This window comes from Brassica napus, chromosome C8 (genome assembly GCF_020379485.1).
Source record: "Brassica napus cultivar Da-Ae chromosome C8, Da-Ae, whole genome shotgun sequence".
Classification (NCBI taxonomy): domain Eukaryota; kingdom Viridiplantae; phylum Streptophyta; class Magnoliopsida; order Brassicales; family Brassicaceae; genus Brassica; species Brassica napus.
Window position 1 is genome coordinate 11,925,381 of NC_063451.1, and position 14,081 is coordinate 11,939,461.

General features: G+C 37.1%; 1 protein-coding gene across 1 annotated transcript; it reads right to left on the reverse strand.

The window, feature by feature from the left end:
• Nucleotides 1-10,436: 10,436 nt before the first annotated feature.
• Nucleotides 10,437-11,335, reverse strand: LOC111201687 (glutathione S-transferase T2-like). Its single transcript, XM_048766737.1, has 2 exons — nt 10,982-11,335; nt 10,437-10,940 (listed from the first exon to the last, which is right to left on the reverse strand). Exons 1-2 carry the CDS (start codon nt 11,333-11,335, stop codon nt 10,437-10,439), a joined length of 858 nt encoding a protein of 285 aa, XP_048622694.1.
• Between the last annotated feature and the right edge of the window lie 2,746 nt (nt 11,336-14,081).

Consider the following 14,081-nt stretch of genomic DNA (forward strand, 5'->3'; position numbering starts at 1 on the left):
CCCTAAGTACTACGACTGTTATTTGAGAGAGTAAAGTTATTCTTTAGGATAATTTGAATGATATCAAATTTGGCGCCGTTTACGAGGAGCTTCGATTGCCATTAGATTTTATTAGTTAGAATTAGTATAGATTTTGATTGTTACTGAAAATTCTCATAAATTTTTTTCTTGATTTCTTTTAGGTGCATGTTCAGCAATACCAAAAGCAACAAAGAAAAATCACTACTATTCTCAGTTCCTACACTTTTGGAACACACGATCCGCAAAGAGAGACGAGCCGCATCGATCGACAACAACACAAATCCGTCGACCGATAGTTGTGAGCTACCGCTGATCGACACTTCTACCAGAACATCGATCGACATCTGTCTGCGTGACATGGTCGTGACTCTAGTTTTAGTGTGAGATGAGAATGGAGACCTGCATGACCAGGAGAGTCATTTGCGTAATGCAGCAGGTTAGAGGTTAGATGATAAAAGGGTTGTAATTCCTGATCATGATGCTGATGCCACTACAGCCGATGCTCGGGTTGTAGGTGATGATGCGCAGGCTGCTCGACCCAGAACATTGGTTGACTACAACCGTCCAGATCAATACTACGCTAACAAATCTGCTATTCGTCCTCTAGCTGTTCAGATGAACGATTTCGAGCAGAAGCCTCAATACTTTACACATGTGGAACAAACACCTTATTGTGGTCTCCCACATAAGCATCCTATAGACCATCTGGAGCGGTTCGAAGATTTGGTTTCTGCCATTAAAGCCAATGGAATCCCTGAGGACTATCTCATCTGCAAGCTCTTCAAGTACTCACTAGCTGGAGACGTTTCGCACTGGGTTAAGAAGTTACCCCCATAATCACTTACATCCTGGATTGAAGTCAAGAACACATTCCTGCGTAATTTCTTTGATTAGGGACGTGCTGAAGAGCTCAGAAGCACGATTGCTACATTCACACAAGGGCCTATGGAGTCATTTATAAGCTCTTGGATGATATTCAAGTCCTATCAGAAAGATTATCCACACCATGGATTCAATGAAGTGCAGCTACTCAACACTTTCTTCAGAGGCATCTCGCTGGCATATCAGATGGCTCTGGATACTGCTAGTGAAGGAAACTTCAACACTAGAAATCCAGAAGAGGCTGTGAGACTCATTGAGAACCTGACATCCAACAACAGCACGAAAAACATTGATTTTGAGAGGAAGATTTCAGCCACTACTCTTGGGAATGAGGAGTTGGACGATGTCAATGCCAAGCTAGATAGCGTTCATAAGCTTGTCAAAAAGCATGTTAGTTTTGTAGAAGATATAAAAGCTGTAGACGTCGATAGTGATAGAAACGACGAGGAAGATGTGAACTTCATCAGTGGTACTGGTTTTCAGAATCAGAGGTCTGGGAATCATAGTGGATACATAAACTCCTATGGCAATGGACAGAAGAGAAACTACAACCAGAGTTCACAGTACCACAAACCCTACATCAACAACTACAACAACAGTAACAAACCCTACGGAAACTCTTCTTACTAGAAACCACCACCAGAAACCCAAGAGAGCAGGATTGAAGAAAAACTTGATCAAGTTCTTCAGGGCAAGTAGCAGCTGACAGTGGATTTCAATGGGAAGATATATGCTGTCTACACCAACCTGAACACAAAGTCTGAAACTTTGAGCACACATGTGAAAAAGTTAGAGATGTAGGTGGTTCAGACATGAGAAGCTGTTAAGAGGCAAGAAGCTTTAGTTAAGGGTAAAGGAGAAGAAGCACTAAAACACCATGTGGGTGCCATCATAGATGATGATTTCTGGCAAGTGGTTAAGCAAGAAAAGCTTCAAGAGGGCGACTTTGAAGTTGAGAACTCCATGAGTTTTGAAAGTTCACACTGGTGTCGATCGACACCAAGAGACGAGCAGCGACTGATGGAGTCATCAGAGCACCAACCAACACATCCTGTCAAGCATCGATCGACACCTTCTATGGAATCCGTTGCATCGTGCGAGACAATGAGAATCATGACTCACAAGGAGTTCGCAGCTCGACACCCTCATCCACCCCAACCCTACCGTGTCACCACAGAAGACATCGATCGGCAACAACAATCTGCCACTGATCGACACCAGACGTTAGGCAATGATCAACAAGAGTCCTCCAGCGTCGATCGACACCCACCTTTCACTTACCGAGTGCGGTTACTTAGCATCGATGTAGCCAGACTAAATGCACTCAGAAATCCATCTAAACCTTCAAAAACATCAATAGACAACAACATTGAGCAATCTGAAAATGCACCAGAGCCTATGGTGGTTGAACGGGCTACTGAGGGACAAACCTTGAGAAAGAGGAAGGAAAAGGTTCCCAAGCATCTGAAGAGAGGAGCTACTGAAAAGAAGATGGATGACTTCACTAAAGGGGTTTTCAGGATACCCTTGGATAATCCATTCGATGAGGCTTACTTTACCCATAGATTGTGGATGTTCTTCAGAGAAACCAATGAGACTGAGAAGGACACTGAGAGGATGTTCCATCAGGTCAAAGAGAAGATGAGACATAGGATTACATTGAAGAAGAAGAGTGATCTTGGAAAGTTTGTAGTACCATGCTTGATAGGAGGCATTGACTACCCTAGTGCGCTTTGCGACACATGTTCTTCAGTCAGCATTCTACCTAAGGTGATGGCAGCCATCTAGGTCCGGAGATAGAGCCTTCAAAGGATTCGTTCACTTTTGTAGACTGTTCTCAGGGAACTCAGGAGGAATCATCAGAAACCTTGAGGTGCAGATTTGTAATGCCCTAGTTCCAGTAGACTTCCATGTCCTGGATATCAAGCTCAACTGGAATTCTTCTCTGCTACTTGGTAGAGACTTCATGGCTACTGTAGGAGCAGTTTGAAACATGCAGATCAACGAGTTGTGCCTAACACTCATAGACCCTAATATCTACTATGATCCAGTGAGAGTTGACAAGCCACAGACGTCCTACATGGAGATTGGAGATAATCCAGGATTCATTGCGGTATGTTACTCTGATCCTAGAGCTGAAATTAAATCAGACAATGGAGCACCGAACGACACCTAACCTGAACTGTCACTCGATGGTAGGTTTGAAGGAACGATAAACAAAGCTTTGAAAGCACCGATCGACAATGACCATGCGAATGAGATAGACGACTTCCCAGAAGGATCTATCAATAGTTGGGAGAATGACTACTACCAACCAAGCTTCACGGTTCATACTGCTACCCCATCAAAAAGGAAGATCCATATCATACATCCAGATGACTATGGAGTATATAGAGATGAAGATGGCAACACACAAGCATTGGATGGAAGGATCATCAATGTTTCTATAGATGATATGGAAGCAATATCGGAGATGGTTGATAAATCAGGAGGGAAGTATTTGAGTCTACCACAGTATGAGGGACGTTTTTCAGATGCGTGAAGTCTACACCATACCTACACCAGATGATGATAGATACATTAGAGATGAAGTCATGGAGATCATGAAGAAAGCAATGTCTAACCAAGATAAGATGTATGACAAGATGCAACAAACAATGGACAAACTATTCTACCCTCTCCACAACAGCATTGCTTGGATAAGCACGACAATGGAGGAGCTGCAACAGAAATTGGATTACACTGAATAGATTATTCAGAGGCAGCAAGACCACATAACCAAGAGCGAAGAAGCAATCAAAAGCTTTGTTGGTACCTGGTTCAAGATGTCCAAAGATGATGTTGACACTTATTTCCCAACAAGTAGTCACCTACCTCCTTACTAGTCAAACCACATCAAAAAAATCAAGCTAAATGACTATAACAAAGCGCTTAGTGGGAGGCAACCCATTGAAAATATATAAAAAAGATCTGAAGAGACGATTGCTCTAGGCATCGACCGATGAGACACATTCGACATCGATCGACATTTCACCACCGCCACCGATCGATCACCACTTCAGTGTGTCGATCGACACTGACATCAGCCGACATGTATATTGTTTTCCTTGTTACATTAGTACTTTTGATTTATGTTTTCACCAAACTTTGACTGAATAAATACTGAGGACAGTGTTTTTTAAGTCTGGGGGGAGGTTTACTGATATTAGTTTATTTATGTTTCACTATATTTTATCGAGTCAAGAAAGAGATTATGATCTTATTACAACTTAATTACTACTCTAATCACTCTCTAGCACCATCTAGATTTATTGACTGCATGATGTATTAGATGGAAACACTGCAGTGTATCACGTGTTACTCACATCCACAATTACTAAGAATGTCTGAAGAAACCAAAGCTAACTTTCAACCTTAATCTACTATACTTGCTTGTTTTGAGGCTTGGTATACATTGAATCAGAGTCCTCTTGCAAGTCTGGAAGGTATTAGACTTATTGTCCCTGGTTCTCCTTCCACCTCTCTTCGGCATCAATATTTACAAAAGATTGAAATAATTTCTTGCGGTTTAGAGGGGTAGGAATGTTTCCTACGTCCCCATTATTCTACTCTAGTAGAATGATCACACATTGTTTGAAAGCGAAGGGTAGATACATTATCGATGACCCCACTATTCGCTTACAACATTTCCCAATAATATAATATATATACTATAAAAAAAATCAGATTCAGAGAAGATATAAAAGAGAGAGGGAAAACCAGAAAAGGAGTCACCTGTAGTTCCAGATAGTTACTTGAGTTGATTCCACGTGTCCCTTGATCGATACTCCCAAGATGTAGCCTACACATTTAATTTATGCAGAAATGAGGTCAGCAGAGAGGTATGCCAGGTGCTATCATTGGAGTTGTGTGATATATGGTAATGTGACTAAGCTAGAGTGTAGTACATTGAATCATCCAAAGTTAGTAATGATTCACTTTCCCCTTTAATATCTGCACAAAGAGAGTAGCGATTTTAAATTATGTGAGTCCCTGCTGTTTTCAAAACTCTTTCATCAGGACTGCTCTTGTTTTTCTTTGAGGACAAACAAAAGAATAAGTCTAGGGGAGTTGATATACCATGGATTTTACTTATTTTAGCCATTGTATATAGTGTTTTATGAACTATTTATTATGTTTTGGAGTCTTTTTAAAGTATTTATAGGTTCAGGAGTGTTTTGGAGATATATGGTGATTTTGGGACATTTTAGAGCAAAAGCTAGAAGAAACTCGTAGCTGCCCATCGAACCAGTCTAGAGTCGACATTCAGAGTCAACCGTCGATCGACGGACAACTCTTATCGTCGATCGACAGCGAAGCGCGCAAAACCCGACTTGGTTCCCAGCCGACTTATGGCCCAAGTTCCAGATTATTTACAAGATTACCCGTGGCCGATTTTAACCTAATATTTATGTGCTCTGCCATTGTTTTGGGCAACATACGCTTTCATACTTTCTACTTTACACAACAAAAAATATCTAGGGTTTTTAGTAGTTTGGAGAGAAGATCCAATACTCCTTTAATATTTGTATTGGAATTCCAGTTTTTCTACTCTATTCTATTTATGCAGTTTATTCAGATTATTGTCATGTCTTACTTGATCATGTCTGAGTAGTTACTTTTGTTAGATCTAGGGTTAGAAGTAAGGTTATGAGAGATTAGCCCAAAATATAGATACGCTAAGGTGATAAGATTTCCTTCATAGGAATTACTATTAATGCTTGTGTTCTATAGTAGCTAACTAGAACCCTGAACTTACGATAATTAGGTGCAAGCGGAAGCATGGTCTATTACCTGAATTAATTCCCCTGAGCTAGGATTGCTATAAACTAGTGAACCAATTGAACAGCTCGGCAACGCTTGACTAGGTAAACATCGAGCGGCACTAGTCACACGATCGACATTCGAACTATATCAGCAAAAGACTGCTGAGATATAGACTTAGTTCAATAGGATTTGTTCGCACGCAGAAAGTGGAATATATTGCAATTAGAATTCGTGTTTTAGGATTGAAACCTTAGGATCTATATCACTATAATTTCAATTACCTGATACCCTAAATCTAGCTATTTCTCATAATTGTTTACAACCTCAAATCAATCAATCAACCGAACAACTGCATTGTTCACATCTGCTTTTTGTTGTTTAATTTTGTGCCTAGCTTAATCATAAACTTGTTAGGATCTATTGTGTGTCTTAGCTCCTTGTGAATTCGATCTCTAAGTACTATGACTAAACCTCTTATCTAAGAGAGTAAAGTCACTCATTGGGGTAATTTGAGTCATATCACTGTTTACATTCATATTGATTTAAACCTGATTATATTACATATTTTTTTGGTCAAAATTATATTACATATCTTAGTTACAAAAGAGTTAACACTAATATACAAAAAATAGCATTGATAATTAGCTTTTAATGTAACCAAATGGGTGGTGTCCTTGAGTTTATTTCACTTTTGGCATATAATTTATTATTTGAAAATCCACTCAAAATATTGAAATATTTTTTAGAAGACATTTTAATATTTAAATCACATTTATTATACTAATATTACAAAAGAATATGTACCATTGAAACATAATCACAATTTGAATCGAACTTTAATCCACCGTGTAATATTAATAAATTTGTACCATCATTATATTAACTACGCATCTTAATATATTGTTAACAACTTAATTATTCAAAAAAAAATTAATGGCTTCTTTCCTCTGCTTCACATATCCACCTACCACTCCCAGACCTGCTAATCCAAGTCTCGGTGTCTCAGAGGCAGTAAAAATCCAAATAGCCTCCTACTGGCCTTTAATTGGTGTAGCTATTGTAAATGGTCATGGTAGTTGACGTATCATATGCAAGTAACATTTCAATTGCTGATGGCAAAAATCCCCGCTCTGGCACTCAAGGATGATGGTAGTCTTTGGTTTCTATGGGCTGCTCGCATGACCAGTCCTTGAGAAATCTTCTCCGTGCCACAAAACACCCATATTGACTGGATGAAATTATTCAAGTGACAATCACCTCTAAAGTTCTGCGTCTAGGACCTGAGAATAAGAAAGAATACATTGTAGGACAATTCCATAGATGTTCCAAGTTACATGGGGTCTTATTCATATTGTGTTGAATAGGTTATGGGGATGCGTATGTAAGATAGACTGTAAGAAATTAGGAAAGTTGTTGTTTTTATTTACAAATGGGTTATTCAACAGAATGTGTGGTATATGAATGATCATCTCCTCCTTACTGCCCCTTGAAGTCCTGTAAGCTCTTACAACATACTTGAGATGTCTACATTTCCGGTGTGGGTAAATCTTAAAATATCTCGGATTCATGCTTCTCTAGAGTAGACATCAGTTTGAGAGAGCCATTGATTATGCATAAGCTTCGAATACATCCAAAAAATATGGGAGAAGCTAATATTTTAGTTGAGGTTAAGTTAGATAAACCATTAGATAAACCGTTCCCGAAGCTTATTTCGTTTGATGACAAGTAAGGAAATATCTATTTGGTAGATGTGTAGTATTTTTGAATTCGTAGGGTTTGTGAAAGATACAGAGCACTTGGCCATAAGGAGAAGATGTGTTTACTACCTCCTAATACACATAGATCTGCTCCTGTTACAAAAACAAACTGATGTTACTAATGAAGAGATCCCAATGGTAAACATAGTTCAATTGTTGCAAAACACTTCCAGTACACATGTGGACCATTTGGAACCAAATTTGCATTCACCCTTTGTCCACCTAGAATGTGAGACTCCTAAAAAGTCTTCTGTCACTACATTTTGCGATGATGCAATTGCTAGTCTGTTCACACATTCGCATGAGGAACATTTTATCCCTTGCTCAAAGATTGATTACACTTTATCTATGTTATTAGCACCAAATGTTGCATTCTCTTTGTCACAGAATATGGAAGAAATTCCAACACAAAATATCATTTTGGAAGATTTTTGCCCCTTTAAAAATGAGCAACCAATTGATCTTTACGCTCTTGTTAGTCACAACCATCAAAAATTCCACACGGAATGAGGAAATTCCGCTTGTTTATGGCAAAGACACTGATTTAGAAATAGTTGGAGAAAGTACTAGTTATAACTTAACTAAAACAAGAAGGCCAGTAAAATCAATCCTAAGAGCAACTTTAACCCTATTACCCCAAATGAGTTTCTTAATGCTTTTTTAATTAATTGATTGTACCTTTTTGTACTTAAAAACTTTAGATAAGAAACTATGAAAAATGTGTGCTCCAATGGTAGTTTCTTAAATAGGGGTTCTTAATAATTTTTTTTTTAAAGATAAAATTTATTTATTAAATAAAACATAATAAAATATAACATTTTAAACATACCTTTTAAATTTTTTTTTAAAAAACAAGGATTACTAAAATAAACGAGAATAATTTGAAATAAACATTCCGAACTCAGTTGTTGTCTTCGTCACGTCCAAATTTACTCCATAAATGTTCAACCAAATCAGCTTTGAGTTGTTGATGCATTTGTCTATAACGTATTCTTGTTCGAACACCCAACATATTGGCGATATTTGTAGGCATATCCGTAGAATAATCGAGATCGACATGTGAACTTCCGGTCTCTTCTCCTTGTTGGAACTCTGAAACATTAAATATAGTATATCCATCTCGTTCGTCTTCTACTATCATATTATGGAGTATGATACATGCTCTCATAATCTTCCCAATTTTGGCTTTATCCCAAAAAAGCATGGGGTTTTTAACAATGGCAAATCGAGCTTGCAAGACTCCAAAAGCACGCTCGACATCTTTTCTGACAGCTTCTTGATGTTGAGCAAATAAAACCGCTTTCGGGAGTTGTGGCATTGAAATAGATTGGATAAAAGTTGCCCATTTCGGATAAATACCGTCGGTGAGATAGTAAGCCAAATGATACTCTCTTCCATTGACAGAGAAAGTGACTTGCGGAGCTTGACTTTTTATTATATCATCAAAAACAGGTGAGCGTTCAAAAACATTGATATCATTTAAGGTACCTGGAGGTCCAAAAAACGCATGCCATATCCATAAATCATACGAAGCAACCGCCTCTAAAACAATTGTGGGTTTTCCTGAACCCCGTGTATATTGCCCTTTCCAAGCGGTGGGACAATTCTTCCACTCCCAATGCATACAATCGATGCTTCCTATCATCCCGGGAAATCCACGGAACTCACCAACTTGAAGTAGACGTTGAAAATCAGCGGGTGTTGGTCTTCTTAGGTACTCATCGCCGAATAAATAAATTATTCCTTCCACAAAATGTTCCACACATGACCGAGTAGTAGTTTCACCAAGTCGGAGGTATTCGTCAACAGCATCAACCGCACTACCATATGCCAAGACACAAATGGCTGCTGTACACTTTTGAAGTGGAGAGAGACTAGACCTTCCGAGAGCATCTTTCTTTTGTCGAAAGAATTCAACTTCATTGGAGAGTCGATCAACAATACGCATGAACAATGGTTTGTTCATTCTAAATTGCCGTCGGAATAGATTTTGAGGATATGTTGGAGTTTCGCTGAAATAATCATTCCATAAACGCACATTGCCTTCTTCACGATTTCTTTCAATGTGGACTCGTTTTTTTCTTTTCTTCCTTGTATCTTCTTGATCATCATGATTTATGCACAAATCCTTGAACGTTTGATCAAAATATTGATCAAAATATTGATCAAAATCATCTACTCCCTCAAAAGTGTTATGAGAAGATGAAGCCATAGAATTTTATTTTGTGGTGGAAGAGAAGACTTTGTAACTTGAAAGAGAAGAGAAGAAACTTTGTTTTTTTTGTGATCAATGAAAGAGAATGGCTTTGTTATCAAGGGGAAGACAAGAAAACTTTGTGGTGGAAGAGAAGACTTTGTAACTTCTGTTTTGCAAGAGAGAGTAGAGTGAAAACAATTTATTATGACACAACCTACACTCGTGAGGAAGAGAGAAGAGTGACTTTAGATGATGAGAGTAGAGTGAAAACAATGAAATGCATTACAATGTTTTATATAGAGCAAGAGAGAAGAGTGACACAACCAGACACTCGTGACACTTACATACAAAACTCCTCACTTCAACTTACAAAACTCGTGACAGAAACATACAAAATGCATGACACGGACGTACAAACATACAGCTTGCATTTTGTCTTGACTTCAACTCGTGTCTCTTGACTTCAACTCACATACAGCTTGCATTTTGGCTCCGTTGTCTCCTGACTTCTTTCTGTCTGCACACGGGAAGAAAGGCAATAAGATACATATACATAACACATTTCACTCAACTTTCACTTATCACATATAAATAAAACATTTCACTCAAGTTTCACTTATCACATATAAATAAAACATTTCACTCAAGAATAGGAACAGAACTCGATTTAAACACATACACATAAACTCGAAAACATTTTATCATAACAGGAACAGAAGATGACACATACATTACACAATAACAGGGACAGAACTCGATTTAAACACATACACCTAGTTATCCAGCATCTCTGTAAGAAGCTTAGTCTTTACGGCTTGTTCTATTTCAGAAAGTGGGTCTGTTTTTGAAATGAGGCTGTTAAGCAGAGCCATTTTCGAAACTCTCTCTTGCAGGGCCAAGTCTTTCTCTTTAATAGAGCACTTGGTCTGACACTTTAATGAAGCCTCATTATCTACGATTGGTTTCTTTGTAGAAGCTGCTTTCGAAGCCTTAACACCAGCTGGCCGTTTGGTAGGTTGCTCGTCTAGATTGATGGTTGCTTGAGAGCTTGCTGTTTCTGCTCCATCCTCGTACTTTCTCTTCTGACCGTTTCCACCAAGCTTACTAGTAGCATGCTCAGACCATTTCTGGTCATAGCGGAGCTCCTCCCAAGCATGGTGGAGATTAAATTTAGTCTTGTGATCATTGAAAAATATTTCGTGTGCCAGTTTCACAACATCACTCTCGCTCTGACCACTAGTTTTCTGTCTTGTTGCGACCGCATATGATCCACAGAACTTGCAAACAAGATCATTCAGATTCTGCCACCTTTGCTTACACTGAAGAGGTTCTGGCTTATCACCTCCTGCCACCTTCGGACTAGCTTCAAAGTAATCGGCAATGCGGCCCAGAAAGTACTTGCTTTTTGCTCATTGCTGACTACAGCATCCTTGCTGGTGTTTAACCAGGCGCTAATGAGCACTAGATCATCAGAGGGAGGCCATTTTCTTCTTTCTTTGCGCACTGAACGTGAGTCTCCACAGAAGCTTGCAGTTTCAGTTGGTTGAGTACTAAACACAGGGAGTTGTGAACCGCTTTCATAAGGAAAGGGTTTGGGAAGGTTACAATCTTGTTGACAGTTCAAAAGGTCCACAAACTTGGACGTGTGACTATATGGATTACTAGAATCCATATTACTATGTCAAACAAGTGAGAAAGAAGAAGTATAGAGAAGGTTGTTGGATGAAGAAAAGGAAGAGAAGATGTTTTCCTGTTTTTATAGAAGAAAAGAGAAGAAGATGTTGTTATAGATGAAAAGAGAAGAAGATGTTGTTACGGTTCTTTTCACTGTCTTTACTCTTTGAGAAGAGTAAAGCTGAGTAGACACATATCTAACTTATTTATTACCTAACTCTAACAAGCATTCATAAAACTAACAACTATCACAAGCATTAAAAATAATAGCATTCATTAAGCTAACTACTATCAGAAACATTCATCACAACAAGCATTCACTAACCAGCATTCATCACAACCATTGATTAAACTAACTACTAACCGGCCCTAGCAATTAAGAAAATGGCAAGAAAATGATTTCAAGTTTTGAACACTAACCTCAAAGACAATCTGAAATTGTGTTTGCTTCTCGCAAGAACTGGATGTGTAAACCTGTTCACATCGCCTCAACCCTGTCAAAACGAGCAACGCAATGAACTTAGGACATGATCCAACTTCAACACACTACGCTAAATACAGAGCCTAAGCTAAAATACAGAGACAAGTCTTGATCCTTACGCTAGCTAAATAATCTTTAAAACACTAATAAATATGAATGAAATGAGAAAGTTAATTACTTGGGAAGTGATCTCAGTGAGGACCGAGACACTCGTCGGAGGAGACGCCGTGAGGATCGAAGCAGACGTCGTCCGTGGTGGCTTTCCATCGTCGGAGGATGCGCCTTCAGTACAGAGAGAGAGAGAGAGAGAGAGAGAGAGAGAGAGAGAGAGAGAGAGAGAGAGAGAGACGTCGTCTATGGTGGGATTGGAACCTTCTTGTGATGGAGCGAGAGAAACGTTGTCCTTCGTGGTGGGTTTGGATCGGTGGTGGGTTTCGATCCTCCCTCTGTCACGGAGAAGACGGAGGAGACGCCGTGAGGAGCAAGAGAATCGTCGTTCTTCGTGGTGGGTTTCGATCCGCCCTCTGTCACGGAGAAGACGAGAAGATGATAACGAAGCCAGACGGAGTATCGGTGGTGGAGGATCGGTGTGGAGGATCGGTGATGGGTTTGAATCACTCGTCGGTTTCGTCTCTCTTCGTGACGGAGAACACGAAGTGAGAGGAGAAGAAAGAAAGAAAGGAAAATTGAAGAAAAAAAAAACTTTGCCTATCCTGCTGACACGTGTCTATAAAACCCCCATTAAAATCGGTAACCGAACACGCTAATTAAGGATCGATAACTTGGATTTTATTTTCTTTTCATTTAATTTAAATCACTTATTAACCCTAAAACCCCAATAAGGTTCAGCGTTAATACTGGTCTAAAGTTTCAAGATATGGAATGGACAAAGATTGGTGCACGGGGTAAACAAGGCCGAAGTGGCCGAGAGAACCACATTCAACAGTTCGTATCTTTCAGTTTCTTAATTTCTTGTGTTTTAGGATTCATACGTAGATACGGGGGGTTGTGTATTCACCATTTTTTGTTGAAAACTTTTCTAAACTTATGAGTAAAATCTCATATTTGTATTACTTATGCATTTTAATATGAAGTTTTTTTTACAAAAAAAAAAATTATCTATTCAACTAATTCACAGAAATATTTAAATATTTCTAAAACCAATTAACTAAAATGTGATATACAATATTTTTCTAAGATTGCAATATAGACAAATCTTACTATATCTTTTACAAATATAAATATACAATTATTGAAAGAATATTAAGACATAAATATCTAAATAATTAAAGAATTTTGTACTTATTATTAAATATTATTATACATTAATCTTAATTTCATTTCAAATTATATACACAACATAAAATTGATATATTCTTTATATAAATTTATATCATTACTAAATATTGAATTAAGTAATAAACAAAGTTAAAGTATTTATACATTATTTAATTTTTAAATCATAAAAGTACATTAAAATATATATACACACAAATAACAAAAAATTACCATATTTTAAAATATGGTTTCATATTAAATTATTTTTAGTTAATTATAATTTATAAAATAATTATGGAATTTTGATATTTAAAATTAGAAAATATATATATTTACTTAATGAAGTATAATTTTAAAATTAACTAATATTTAGAGAAAAATTGCCAAACATACCACATTCGTATACCCTTTTATGTTTAGTTTAACCACTTTTACCTTCATTTTTAAAAAGAGAGAAATTACACTTATAAGATATAAGAGTCTTTTGAAAATATATATATATATATATAGAATTAATTTTTAATTTATTTAAATAATTATTTATTATGTATATAGAACAGGATATAAGAGTCTTTTGGCTTTTAATGAAGAAGATATTTTTAAAAATATTTCTTTAGTGAAGGTAAATATGAATAATGGTACCAACAATTTGGTAAACATTAAAATTCCCCTATGTACATTATTTTATAAAATAGTAAAATGTGTAAAATTTGATGTCGTAGCTTTATAAATTTTTAAGATTATTTTATTAAGTATGCAATATACTAATTAAATACGAGATAGTTTTAATAGACACCCTAAATCACTTATATTATTTTATAAACAATATTTAATTAGTTCGAGACATGTTTAAAAATGTATTACTTCATTTCAATTTTAATCTGTTAAAATAAACTAAAATAAATATGAAAACACTAATAAGGAAATTATTCTATTTTAATTAATCTATAGTTTTTAAAACAAATTTTAAATTTGATTATTAAAT